This window comes from Clupea harengus, chromosome 21, assembly GCF_900700415.2.
Source record: "Clupea harengus chromosome 21, Ch_v2.0.2, whole genome shotgun sequence".
Lineage (NCBI taxonomy): Eukaryota > Metazoa > Chordata > Actinopteri > Clupeiformes > Clupeidae > Clupea > Clupea harengus.
The window spans coordinates 899721-913600 of NC_045172.1; the positions used below are offsets into that span (position 1 = coordinate 899721).

General features: G+C 40.2%; 1 protein-coding gene across 1 annotated transcript in view; it reads right to left on the minus strand.

Annotated features, from left to right (window-relative positions):
• The window catches only part of rasa3 (RAS p21 protein activator 3), a 46944-nt gene extending 37089 nt beyond the window's left edge, over nucleotides 1-9855 (minus strand). The window contains exon 1 of the mRNA XM_012823294.3: nucleotides 9611-9855. Within this exon, the coding sequence (XP_012678748.2) occupies nucleotides 9611-9665 (55 nt within the window). The 5' untranslated portion in view covers nucleotides 9666-9855. The remainder of the gene's footprint in view (nucleotides 1-9610) is intronic.
• Between the last annotated feature and the right edge of the window lie 4025 nt (nucleotides 9856-13880).

Here is a 13880-nt window from a genome sequence, read left to right on the forward strand (position 1 = left end):
TCACTTTAGACACCAGTAGTGTGTTTAACTGCACATATCACCTTAGACACCAGTAGTGTGTTTAACTGTACATATCACCTTAGACAGCAGTAGTGTCTTTAACTGCACATATCACCTTAGACAGCAGTTGTTTGTTCAGTTCACTTTCATAGGCTGCTACCTCTCAGCTGCAGTTTGCTTTTTAAAGTAACCTAGGTCTTCTCCAACCGGAAGATCATCATGTCCAAGCCTACTGTAGTTGACCAAACATTTCTTCTTCTTCTTCTTGGGACATTACTATTTGTTGTTTGTTTTCCATGGTAATGTAACCCCCCTAATTGGTTTATTCACAAAAGGTTTAAAAGCCACTGAAGGCCTAACCATAAAACTTAAGAACAGATTCAACCAGATGAGCAAGACTTCTGTGTATGTATAAACACAGCATAGCCTACTGGTAAATATGCACCAAAACACACAAATTGGGCTCGCTGTCTTCACTTTTCTGGGTCAGCTGTGACATTGTTGTAGTCAGTATTTCGGTTTAGCATGTTTACTTAATCTCTGATGACATATCATGTTTATGGTTTAGATTTAGTTTAGGATTTAGTACAGTAAATGTATTACATATTGGTCTATGCCTAATAGAAATAATAAATATCTCTACTTGAATAGTCATTTTATGAGTTACATTTGTACTCTTCCTCATTGTTTAGATGGGTACTTTTACTTACTGACTTGAGTCATTATTTTTGTAAAGTAACTTTTACCGCAGTACAGCTTTTGCTCCCCCCCCCCAAACCAACGGCTCAAGTGTTGTTAGCACCCCCTCAGCTGAGAGACAGGAACACACACTACAAGAACACATTGGATTTCACATCTTTGATTTTGTGATTTTGTGGTTTAGACCTATATGGCAGTACAGACTAATCTCATTCCACGTAGCTGTCTGGAAACTGGCCCTGGGTCCACGTTAATGATTCTAATCAACCTAATGTAGATGAACAATCAACTGTACATGGTCCATTAAAACATACAGAGCATGGACTTACAAAATAGCTGACTTAATAAGATGACTTGATTGAATTGAATAAGATTATTCAACTGAACTGAATTATTGAACTGTAACTTTGTGCACATACTTATTTATTCATTAAGCAGAAACATCAAACATGAGAGGGCCAATGTAAGTAAACAGTTAATCAAGGAAAAGACATTGAACAGCCAATCAAGGTAAAGCCATGTAAATCCATGCTTCATTCTTTCCAAATTGTGTGTTTCACTTTTCCCCTAAATAACACGTTTAACTAATGAGTCATTGTGCAGACTTGGTTTTCTCAGTAGGCATCTTTCTAGTTCTTGTTTTATCTGCATACACTTGTGCTTAAAGCCTCCCCATGGCACAAACATGCATATCTTCAATCAAAACAGGAGGTTTCTCAATTCATCTCACAGATAATGATATATATAACTGGCATTTACACTGATTGAAATTTCATTTTTATGAAACATCTGTCACAGATCATATCACAGTGATTTGGAATTGGAGCTGAAGTCATATTTCACTTATAATTGATATGATTGACAGGTAGCATCTAGTCTTCCTGATGTACAGGGCAAGTCTACATGACCAACAAATAGATCTGTTGGTCATTCATTGTAACCCTTTGGTGCCCATAATGCCAACCCTACCCCTAGTTAAATGATGTGTAATGCCAACCCTACCCCTAGTTAAATGATGTCTAATGCCAACCCTACCCCTAGTTAAATGATGTCTAATGTCAAGACTCTGTCTGGGTCACCTCTGGTTGAACTCTATACTCCATATAGAAAAAGGTGTACACATCCAACCCGTGGCCAGTTGATGGACATTTTTAAAGGTAACTGGAATAAAGGATTAATGTCTTCACACTGTGCTTTTTTACATTTTCGACCATGTGAAAGACAACAAGTCTTAAGACAGACAAGTAGTGACGTCATCGTGCCATTGGGAAGTCACATGATGTCACAGAAAGAAAGTATGAGTGTCACAGAAATAATGCAAAAATTGGCAAAGAGGTCAAATATCTCTACTGTGAGAATTAAAGTAGAAATAAAACAAAAAGACAAAAGAGCAAGCAAATCATAATTCTTGTCAACTAAAGGTCAGCACCTCTAACAAAAGGGCACCCAGACACCGACAGAGTAAGAATTACAGGTTTTTCCACTTCCTCATATGATTCTTGACTCCGCCATTAGCAGCCTATTACACACACACACACACACACACACACACACACACACACACCACACCACACCACACACACACACACACACACACACACACACACACACACACACAGAACAGATGTAGAACAAGCCTGCACCAGGAGAGACAGGAAAGACTTTTCTGACCAAATACTATCTGACCCTTGTAATAGTGCAGATGACATTGAAACTCTCATAGATGGCCCACAATGATTGAATAACTTAAGATTCTTTGGACCATCCACCTCAGGAGCATTACTCCTCCAACCCCATGAGTCTCCCACTCCTCGTCCTCCCATCATGAACACCTCGATGTCCACAGGCTCTCCAGCCCCACTCCAGGCAAATCAAATCAAAGCAGAGAAATCACTCATACTCAGAGAAATAGTTGGGGTTACCATGTTTAATCGAACACGTTTTATATTTTGCAACGTGCTGCACATTCAAATGTGCTGCTTGACAGAACGCTATATGTTTTTGCTTAATTTGCTGGTACTCAACTGATGAGTTCTTTTTTTTTTTTTATGTTTCTGTATGTTCTTTTACTCTTTATTTTGTATTGTGGTTTAGCTCAGGGGCTCCCGTAGAATTTCAACTCTTAGGCACAAGCAGTCACAGCGCGGGACAACAATGCAAAATTTAATCCTAAATTTATAAATGTCCTAATTGAATATAATAAAACCTCTGCCCTCTCAAAAATCAACCATCAGTCTCAGTCATCAAATACATTGCGCCAGCAGTTATGTTTTCAACCGTTTATAATACTTCCCCAGTAGCACACACAAACTAATACGAATACCAAACAGTATCAGTCACTATCATGGAACACTGACACACAGCAGCACAGCCCAAGATATTGCCCTGCCCTCCCTTTCCATACATGACCACACAATAAAGATCTGATTTGCCAGGGTGGGCAGGTACAAACAAAAATACATGTGCCTACCGGAGGTGCAATGTGGCCAGGAGGACTCGACGCAAGGGGCTTACAGTGCCAGTCCGAGATAGCTGGTGTCAGAGCCATAAGCTAGCTAGCAGTGCTAGTGGCCGACAGCGTGTGAGCTAACTGTAGCATCTGTGTACTGTTGCCTGCAGTAGGCAGAGAGCTTCTCTCCCGTGTTGTGTTTTCTGTACAACTACAGTAGAATAAAATATAAAATTAGGCATCACTGTGGCTTCTTTCTTGAATTTGCAGTCATTCGATTGAGTTAAGAAACTCTATGTTGTTGGATGGTACACACCACCTTGACTGCCACGAAGATTGGCCTAGTGCGGAATAATATTAATACTATAGGCAAAGTCCTTATAGGCCAGTCTCGCCAGTCGGCAGCCATATTAGCAACGCTTCCGGGCAGCTACTTCTGGCAAACAAGATCAAGGAGATGAACTCTGACCAGTATGAAGCCTACTATACTACAAGATCAGGGAGATGACCTCTGACCAGTATGAAGCCTACTATACTACAAGATCAGGGAGATGACCTCTGCCCTACATGAAGCCTACTATACTACAAGATCAGGGAGATGACCTCTGCCCTGTATGAAGCCTACTATACTACAAGATCAAGGAGATGAACTCTGACCAGTATGAAGCCTACTATACTACAAGATCAGGGAGATGACCTCTGCCCTACATGAAGCCTACTATACTACAAGATCAGGGAGATGACCTCTGCCCTACATGAAGCCTACTATACTACAAGATCAGGGAGATGACCTCTGCCCTTCATGAAGCCTACTATACTACAAGATCAGGGAGATGACCTCTGACCAGTATGAAGCCTACTATACTACAAGATCAGGGAGATGACCTCTGCCCTTCATGAAGCCTACTATACTACAAGATCAGGGAGATGACCTCTGCCCTGCATGAAGCCTACTATACTACAAGATCAGGGAGATGACCTCTGCCCTGTATGAAGCCTACTATACTACAAGATCAGGGAGATGACCTCTGACCAGTATGAAGCCTACTATACTACAAGATCAGGGAGATGACCTCTGACCAGTATGAAGCCTACTATACTACAAGATCAGGGAGATGACCTCTGCCCTACATGACACTTAGGGGAAGAGGCGAGCGATGTGCAAGGTGAAACTCATATGCAAATACCTCATATTTAAACACCCAACTGTTGTTTTCTGACTTATAAACATAACACAAAAGAAAATAAATGCTTCACTACTTTTAAAGATCTAATTGAACACATTAACAAACAACAATTGATCCAACGTTTATTTTAAGGATCTATGTTTTCAAGTGGATGAAAACACCTCACCAGCATATGAACATGCCGCGGCTGCTCATTCTACCGTCGGCTGGTTGGAAACAAAAGACAGTACAAAACAACCCACAAAAAGCAGAACGTGACACCCTATTAGATCTAAAAGATGACCACACAGTGGTGGTGTGACCAGCTGGTAAGGGTGGGGCAATGGAGACCATGACCTGGAGATTCACAGGCAATTAAGAAACTATGTTTATGTATGCTTCCCCTAGGTGTTATGAGTTCACCACCCCATTACCCCTGTCCTCTATCTCAGGGGCGTAACTCTCCCCTGAAGGTCACACTGATTGGTAATGGCTTTGGTTGTCTCACTTAGGAGATTTCTTCATATGTGGACTTCTTCATTAAGCCCTGCTTCGTCCCCGGCCTTCCATAATATGTTATAGACTCTGGATTTGGACGAGATTTCATTGAGTTATTAAAAGATTCCAGCACTGTCAACAATGATGTTTTGCTTGAGACCTCTCAGTTTATATACAAACATTCCTCATGCTGGAGGGTTAAAAGCACTGGAACGCTTTCTGAGCTAACTTTCAAGTCAAGCATAGATTGTCTCTTGGGGCTTACCAACATTGTCCTCGCTAATATCTTTCAAAATTATTTTTTACTCTACTTACTTTTTACAACTAAAATGTTACCCAACTTTGTTTGCCAGTACATGGGGGTATTTGAGAAAGACTTTGCTTCAGCTACGGACAGTGCTTTAGCCTACCCAACAAGCCAGGAATTATCTGACTTTTTATATTATCAAAATTCCAGGTCTGAACATCTAACTTTCACTATGGAGTTTAACAAATACAATACTAGTATTCATAGCATAACACTAGCATGGGTAACTGCATACAGACCTAGGCTGTATCGCAAGCCTACAGACAGAAACACCAATTTTAAGATTTAAGTGACAGATTTAAGACATGGCCAAGACTTTGCCCATTAGCCAGCTTACAGAATGTGTAGCCCAGATGAGTCATATAGCACCCAAGCAGATGACCTCGCACAGAGATGTCTCAACAGAGGGTACAAGATTGAATAAATACAGGTGCTAAGGGCATGTTTTGAAAATATATCACAGGAAAAAAATACACTTACTGCGTTATTCACCACTGGGGGCAGAACTACAAAAATAGTAAACAAACACTGGCATGTTTCCTCTTATTCCACAGTAAAATAGTAAATAAACACGGGCATGTTTCCTCTTATTCCACAGTAAAATAGTAAATAAACACGGGCATGTTTCCTCTTATTCCACAGTAAAATAGTAAATAAACACGGGCATGTTTCCTCTTATTCCACAGTAAAATAGTAAATAAACACGGTCATGTGTCCTCTTATTCCACAGTAAAATATTAAATAAACACGGTCATGTGTCCTCTTATTCCACAGTAAAATAGTAAATAAACACGGTCATGTTTCCTCTTATTCCACAGTAAAATAGTAAATAAACACGGTCATGTGTCCTCTTATTCCACAGTAAAATAGTAAATAAACACAATGCAAATGTACTGTATGGCCGGGATACCTACAAAAGTTAGCAAGCTAAACCACTAACTGTGGCCCATCTTCTCTCGTAATACCACTTAAGACCTCAAATGGGTGTCAGCAAGGAATTTTATACTATACTAGTAGTTAGTAGCGAGCCGATTAGTTGAGGTCAATGGCAGACTTCAACTGAAGCATAACAGTTCATCACTTCAACAGGTATGTGACTGGCAAAGGACATGAATGTTGCATACAGGTAACACAGAATCCAAAACTCAATGAGAAATGATATGTCTACATTTCATGTACAGTGGCTGTAGAATGTTTGGAATGCTAGCATTTCTCCTGTTACTTTATATTGTACAGAAGAGCGGTAGAAGCATAGACATATATAGATATGTCTATTTATGTCTATGGGTAGAAGGAACAGGTATTGGGTGCATCCCCCTCAACTGGCAGGAGGTGAACATTTATGAGAATTCATGTGGAAAGCACTTCCTGATTGGACGGTCAAACTGCTTTCAAGGCAGATATTTTGCAGAGCAGCGCAGAGCCGCTTCTGAACCATGCCTCTGCCATATCTGGTGGAATTGGAAGTATTGGCTAGACTGGCAGCGATCAGTGTCTGCATCACAGACGGAATGCCACTGCACCGGTCCTGGTGTAAATTGAGCGTTAGTTATCAGCAGTGGAGACAGTGAGACTGGTCCGGGTCGTGTTCTTAATGGGACTTAGTGCCAGGAAGCTCTGCTTTCAAGCATCACAAGCACTATTTCAGCAGGAAAGTCGGCAATATCCCTTTTTCAAATGCTGTTACCCACTAGTAATAGGTGAGTCCTTATTGACTCAGATCATTCACCCGCATCCTTTTACTAACGTTAAAATGAGTCATGAGTCTGCATCCTTCATAAACCCAGATCTGTTCGGTCCCCTACCTGCTGCTAACACCAGACATAAGGAGGCGGTTGCCACTACAAGTGATCCTTTGCCTCAGGGGGACACAGGTGGGCTGACTGAGTGGATCAGGGGAACTTCCTGCAGAGCCAGAAACATAATGCACTCAAAAATCACTGATCCAGACTATTATCCTGACTGAGTGAATCAGCGGAACTTCCTGCACTGCGCAAAACATAGCAGAGACATTAGGTTTAATGTAAAAACATTATGTTGCCAGTTGTGAAACATTACCCATGATTTGCGTTAACAGCATCTATGTTGACTTTTGACATTGTCATAGCAGCCCATCGGAGAGGGTGGGAAAGAGTGGAATAAAAAGACGTCGCACCGTTCTAGCAGAGGCCCTTTGTTAGCCTATTTGGTTTTTTGGTGGATAATTTGGAGCAGATTTTTTTAAATTGACAAATGACAAACCATAAACCATTTCTGTAACATTCTTTATATATTACACTTATAGTTAAATAAAAACATGCATGGTCCTTATTATTGATAATTACAATGTCATTATCTGTCTTATATTTTAAGATCTGTTTTACATGGGTGTTTACCAGAAGAACTGAGCAAGCGGTGAGCAAAAAAAACTGTGGACATTTTTTCCCAGTTGACTTGTATAGGTGCTGACAACCGTGTGTGGTTTGTTGTCACCAAACCACACACCTTGACTGCAAACTGAGGTGAGAGATGATGGAAAGATAAGCAGGTTCACTTTAAATCAAATGGGAGAACACAAAAGAGAAACAGTAATAACACAAAGATTGTGTGGAATCCCTAATTGTATCCTTTCCAAATAATGGATTTGTATTTGGGAACATCCCGAACAGGGACCTCATACATACTATAGTCTTGACCTTGCTAACATATTTCAAAGTCAAAAATCCAGCCATCCACATCCAACATTAGAAGAAAAAAAAACACTGAACAACTGAGAATGACATCTGTTTATCATAATCAAGGGTACTACATGAAGCTGGAAATCTGAGGATACATGTGACAACAGAAACATGGAGGGATGGACACAAGGAGAGAACAAGAAATAGAACCTCATATGAGTGTGTATGAAAGTCAACCACTTCATCTAGAAGCAAGATGCCAGCCAAAAAAGATCAAGGAACTTAAAATGTTAAACCAGATTAGTTCACGCCAAACTGTGGTACATTTAGCCAAACAGGAAGCATTTCAGAGCAGTTTCCTGCTCACCATCTCCCCACCCTACCCCACCTTTCAGTACACTTGATAGAAGGTTGGAGCTATTTCCTCCAAATCTGTTCTCCTGGTGCAACACTGGACTCCACAATACAAACGCCAAAATAATTAACAGCAGTTTTCCTCCTGCAGCTCACAAGAAAACACACTCCATATGTAAACAACTCACACCTGCAAATCAGCTTCTAGCCCTCCAAGCCCCTAAACACTCTAGGATGTGTCCTTGTGTCCACTCTGATAACATGGACTACAGGCACAAAGGAGTTTTCAAAGTGTGTTATCCTATTTGTTACAATAACAACATACTAATTCACATCACAAAAAACTGTAGGGTTCGTACACAGTCCTGGCTCTGTGACTGAGAAACAAAGTGTGACTGAGCTATACACAATCCCCATCCAAACAACACGTTGCTTCAAGAGCACGGAAGAGGGGGTGTCATTTGATTGGCTGTTAAGCTTAAATATCCTTTCGCCAGAATCGCAGACACCTTATTCTCTTAATTTCAAAAGACAACACTCATATTGTCCCTGATCATTTAAATGTTTGTTCTGCCTGTTCTGATTTCCAACTTCGCGCGGGTTGTGTGGATTCTGTGGAAACACTAAAACACAACCATGATGAAATGGCAACCAGTGTAGACAAACTTGAGACTTCATATGACTGTTGCCCTCACACTGTGTGTGCTTTTTGAAAACTGTCGCATGGTATGTAGGCACAGTTTGCAAATAAGCTAACAATGGTTCAGGCTTTTTGCAGCAGGCCATCATACATAAAGATTGTTATGTAATAGTGATTAATTCTGGGTTAACACGAGGACAGTTTAATTTCATTTACATGGCACACGCTATTCGTGATGGCATGCAAGTGTGACGTTAGTGTTATCGGGTTAGCCTGTGTGATGGAGGTTGTTGTGTGTGCCACTCACTTAATTATCTTGATATGACACATTTACTGTCTATCTTGAACGGAATCAGTGAGGTGCAGCTATGACCTAAATGGACCACGTCGATTTAGCAGTACTCGCTGAGAGATTGTGGGTTCAGGCCCGACAAACCGTTCGTTTACAAACTGTGTGATACAAGCTGCTTCTATTGCAAAGCGGCCTGAGACTGTGTCGTAACGTGACATCTGGATGCGCTGCTGCTTGGTAGCATTTTAAAAAGTAGGCCTATTTAGCCGAAAACGCTGTGATATCCTAAGGTCAGTTTTCCGGCACTCCAGCATCGTAGAAATAACTAACGGCACGCGGAATTAAATTGATTATTATTTATTTCATATGCTCGTTGCACGTCATTCCAGCACAATGTAGAGCCCAAAGGCTCGCGAGTGTCTGACTTGAGTTGTGATATAAAAAGAGCTCTCAGCCACCAGGGTTCGCTTTAGCGTGGTGTCCAACCGTTTTACCCGTTCATCTGAAAAAGAAAAGACGCATGGGCCGCCTACCCCATCATCACTCACCAATTTTTACTTTGACGCTCTGGAAGACTCGGAGCCCTTCCTCTTCGACCGCCATGTTTGCTGTCCTTGTTTCCTTTTTTTTCAGTGCAAAATATTGCTGTTACGCTATTCAATCTACCGAAAGTCCTTTCGAGCGCCAGTCAATTCCAGAGCGTAGACTATCAGGATACCGCCTAGTCCCGGGCAGCGCGTCCCCCTACACACTGCAATGTAGGCAGTTCAACCAAGAACATTTCACGAAGGGCGGGGCTCGAAGTTGTTTTCACAACAACTGATTGAATGCTGGGGATGTGACGCAAGCAAGGGGACGGAAAACATTAGTGGAATAAAATGGGTTTCTGCTCGGTGTGCGAGAGTTTTTAAAGACATAGGCTACTGTGAGAGAGCTAGCCTATTCACAGCATCGAAGATATTTGCATACCAGGGCAACAAGAAAATTGATAGCTGTTTGATAGTTACAAAATAGCGCCCCATTACTATACGCTATCTTTACATTATACCTCAGGGTAAATTTGGTTTGTATTCACGAGACTCACTTTCTTAAGACATTTAAAGGTGTTTCTCTGGCGCCCTCGTTTACTCATAGTTAGAACTGTAAACCTTTGCATGCTTAAGAGTGTAATGGTCTCATCATAATCCAATTTAACAATTTCGAGAATGTGTCCTCGACAGAACAACCTCACTTAAAATATACCGGGACACTGGCCTGGACGAACTCATGGTTGACAGTAGGCCTACATGTTGGATCTCAATAATGAAGGTAGCAGGATTAACATCTGACTCCTTTAAAATAGCCCTGCATCTCTAATTATACACCACAAATCCTTGTGACAGCAGGGTATACTCTAATGTGGGATGTAGCATGCGTGCAGAAGGAGCATCCTACAGCACAAGAAATACTCTGCAGCAGCACATCACTTTGGGATATTGTTGTGTTACTCTGAACTGGATTGCAGTGTTATTCACTAGGAGTTGTTTAAAATGCTTTTGGAATTATTTATACAAATAAATGAATTATTTCAGAGTAAGAGGTCTCAGAAACACTTTTCATAAACTACGACCAAAAAAAATCCAAGACTAACACTAGTATTCAAGATTGTTTTTTGCCACCACAAGCATTCAGTATATAACATATAGTCATAACATCTTGTAATTACAATAATGTTTGCCTACTTGCTATGGAACTTCCAATTGTTGCACCATTTGCTGGACACAGCGCAGCTATTGCTTAGTAGCCCCAGATAACCTAGGGTCATTCCTTGCCAGTCCGAGACTGACTCTTGTTCAGTCTCTTGCTCAGTTACTCTCTTTTTTCTTGGTCTCCTCTGCTATAGTGTCTATACAGAGAATACTGCGCTAGCCTCATCCTATAGGTAGTAGAAGGGTGTAAATGTTGTTGTGCGAGGTGGTGCCATAAAGCATTACATAGTTATTGTGAGAGGTATCGTGCCAAAAGTGACAAAGGCTTAATAGGTGTGCTGTTCTCTGTATTACAAGCCAGTGTTGTTATTTTAACGTAAAATTGTTACTTAAATTGTTGCTTTAAAATGGTCATCAGTGGTGAGAACATTGATGTATTAGAATAAAGAAATATCAGTTAGTAAAATGTGAAAACAGATCACATTTTTTATATCTGAGCCAATACACTCAAATATGGTTTATTATATATTAAAGAATGAAGGAATAATTATCCTTTTTTTCTAATACAAGCTATAAATGCATTCTAAATGTTAAAACAAATGCATATAAATGCATTCTAAATGTTAAAACCAACATGCTATGCTTGTTGCAAAAAATATGAAGATTGTTTTATTGTTATGGTTACAGTATTTATTTGTAGAATTTTATAATTTGTAGAAATATTTTTTGGTGGGTGGGTTCATTTTCCTTAGCAAAGTTGTGTAGTGTGCCACTACTATCTGCCAATGGTGATATCTACTACAAATAGATGCTGGAAAGAAACCCCCAAAGGTCTGGAGACAATGAAATATATTCATTATGTGCTTATATCATTTTTCCAAGAAAGGGCACAGTAATAATCGTAATCTTCGTAATTTTATCACGTCACCAAGCCTTGAAATCATTTCTTCACTGCCTTTTTGTAATTATGTACTACTGCTTTGTTTTGCCAGTATAGATCTAACTAAATTTAAAGAGCTTATTATTTTAAGGGGATTATTATTAAAAGTTAAGTAGTGAATTTGTCCAAAACATAGACATCCTTAAACATTAGGACGTTACTAAGGCCCTGTTCATACCTGGCATAAACATGCATCTTGGGTCATCCGATCACAAGTGGACAGCCCTAAGTACGTCAGTTCACACTTGGTGTCAAGTCATACTATTGTAGGGCCATCAGGCTGCTAAATGGACATTGATACTACACCGCCACTTTTGCACTCGTCACTTACATGCACTGTCACATTACTGTTTGCACTACACTTACATATACTGTCACTTCCAACCTACTGCTTGTACTAGCAGTAATACCTTATCAGGAAAATTGCACTACCTGTAACTCCCTCACTGGGTTGTATGTAGGTTAGTACAGGTCAATAGGGTAGCATAGTTTATTATATGTGTATTATATGTTATATGTATATATGTTAGTATTATATGTATAGGCTGCTATATGTATATTTAGTATTATATGTATAGGTTGTTATATGTTTAGTACACCGTATTGTATATTTATCTTGTATATTTAGTAAGGTTATTTATATGTTTATTATGTGTAAATTATGTTCATAGTACTTGTGCAGAGTGTACGTCATGGTTATGTTATGTATATTATGTGTTGTTATGTTATGGTAGGTTTGGGCGGCGTCTTGCCTCAAGAATTTCAGTGCCCAGTCTGACCCTGTGTCATTTTGTGCATCTGACAAATAAAAGACTTGTAACTTGTAACTTGTATTACACTGTAAGTATTTATAGTTCTGTGTTTTGGTGACACATACCAGCCATTTTGCTTAACTCTGGCACTGGATGGTTCTGGGTCGACGAGGTCACTTCCTGTTCCAGCCAGGTTGCATCTATCAAGGCAACGTTTACATCCATCTTTTGGATCCTTTGCATCTGTTAGACATTTAGCTTTGGAGAAGCTCTGCTTGTAGGTGCTGTTTTTTGTCAAAATGTCATGGCCTTGTGTGTGTTTGTATTTTGCGTTTTTGTAGTGTTTGTGAGGCTGTGTAGAATAGGCAGCTCTCCGACGCATTTGCCATGTTGTTATGCTATCTAGTTGCTAGCGCTATACCGTAGTTCATTGATGCATCATTCGGTTCAATTCGTGCCTTGTATTTGCATTGTTTGCAGTGTTTACATTTGGCATTGCTACATTTTTATCTTACTTCCACTGACTATGTACTAGTTAAACCTAAACATTATTTTTATATTGTTGTTTCAGTTTCACAGATTCAGTAAAATAAGCTATACCAACGTACCAGATTCCATGCTCCTCCAAACCCATTTATTTTGGTGTAATCATCCATGAGTATATTACGACACTGACAGCAGTACTTTTGATGTCCCGGGGACTGCTTAATGTTAGTGTTAAGCTAAATTTATGCTACTCCGAGCAAACCTCGTACGGGAATCTCGTACGGGAAGTTAGAAAAATTAGTAGGTGCACGACAGCCTCTCCTAGGTGCTCGGAGAGGGTTCGGAGAGAGCGGTTAAAGTCGGAGAGGCGTTCCCTATGTTCGGAGAGGCGTTCCCTGTGTCCGACTCCGTGAAATCGGAGTAGCATAAATTTCGCTTTAGTGCCTCCCAAAAGTATCTGTACGGAATAGATACATTCAATTGAGTTTTGTGCAAATTGTATGTATCGAACTTACATTGTTTACCTACAACAACTTACTATGGAAGCCATAAGGTGCATTTATTTTACAACCCCCATTTTCTCAAGATCATCTCATAAATCATTAACTTGAGGTAACGAAACTTTGTTTTCCTGAGATAACAATGTACTTCATTCCATATGTCGGAAAAACAATACATGACGAAGAAGACAAGCAAGCTCTACTGGTGGCACAGTCAATGCCTTCAACTGCACACCACACTGCCCCTTCCACTAAACTGGCACACACCCCGTCCTGCCTCGACAAAAACGCAGTCACCGGCAGCAAACTAATGACAGGTACTGTATGGACATCAGACAGTATTTCGAGAATCCTAAAAAACACTGATAGAGGTTGCAAATGGTAAATAGGCAGAGTAGCTCTTTATTCTCGCAGTTAATAAGATAACATTAGTGTTAAGTCCCGTCCTGCCT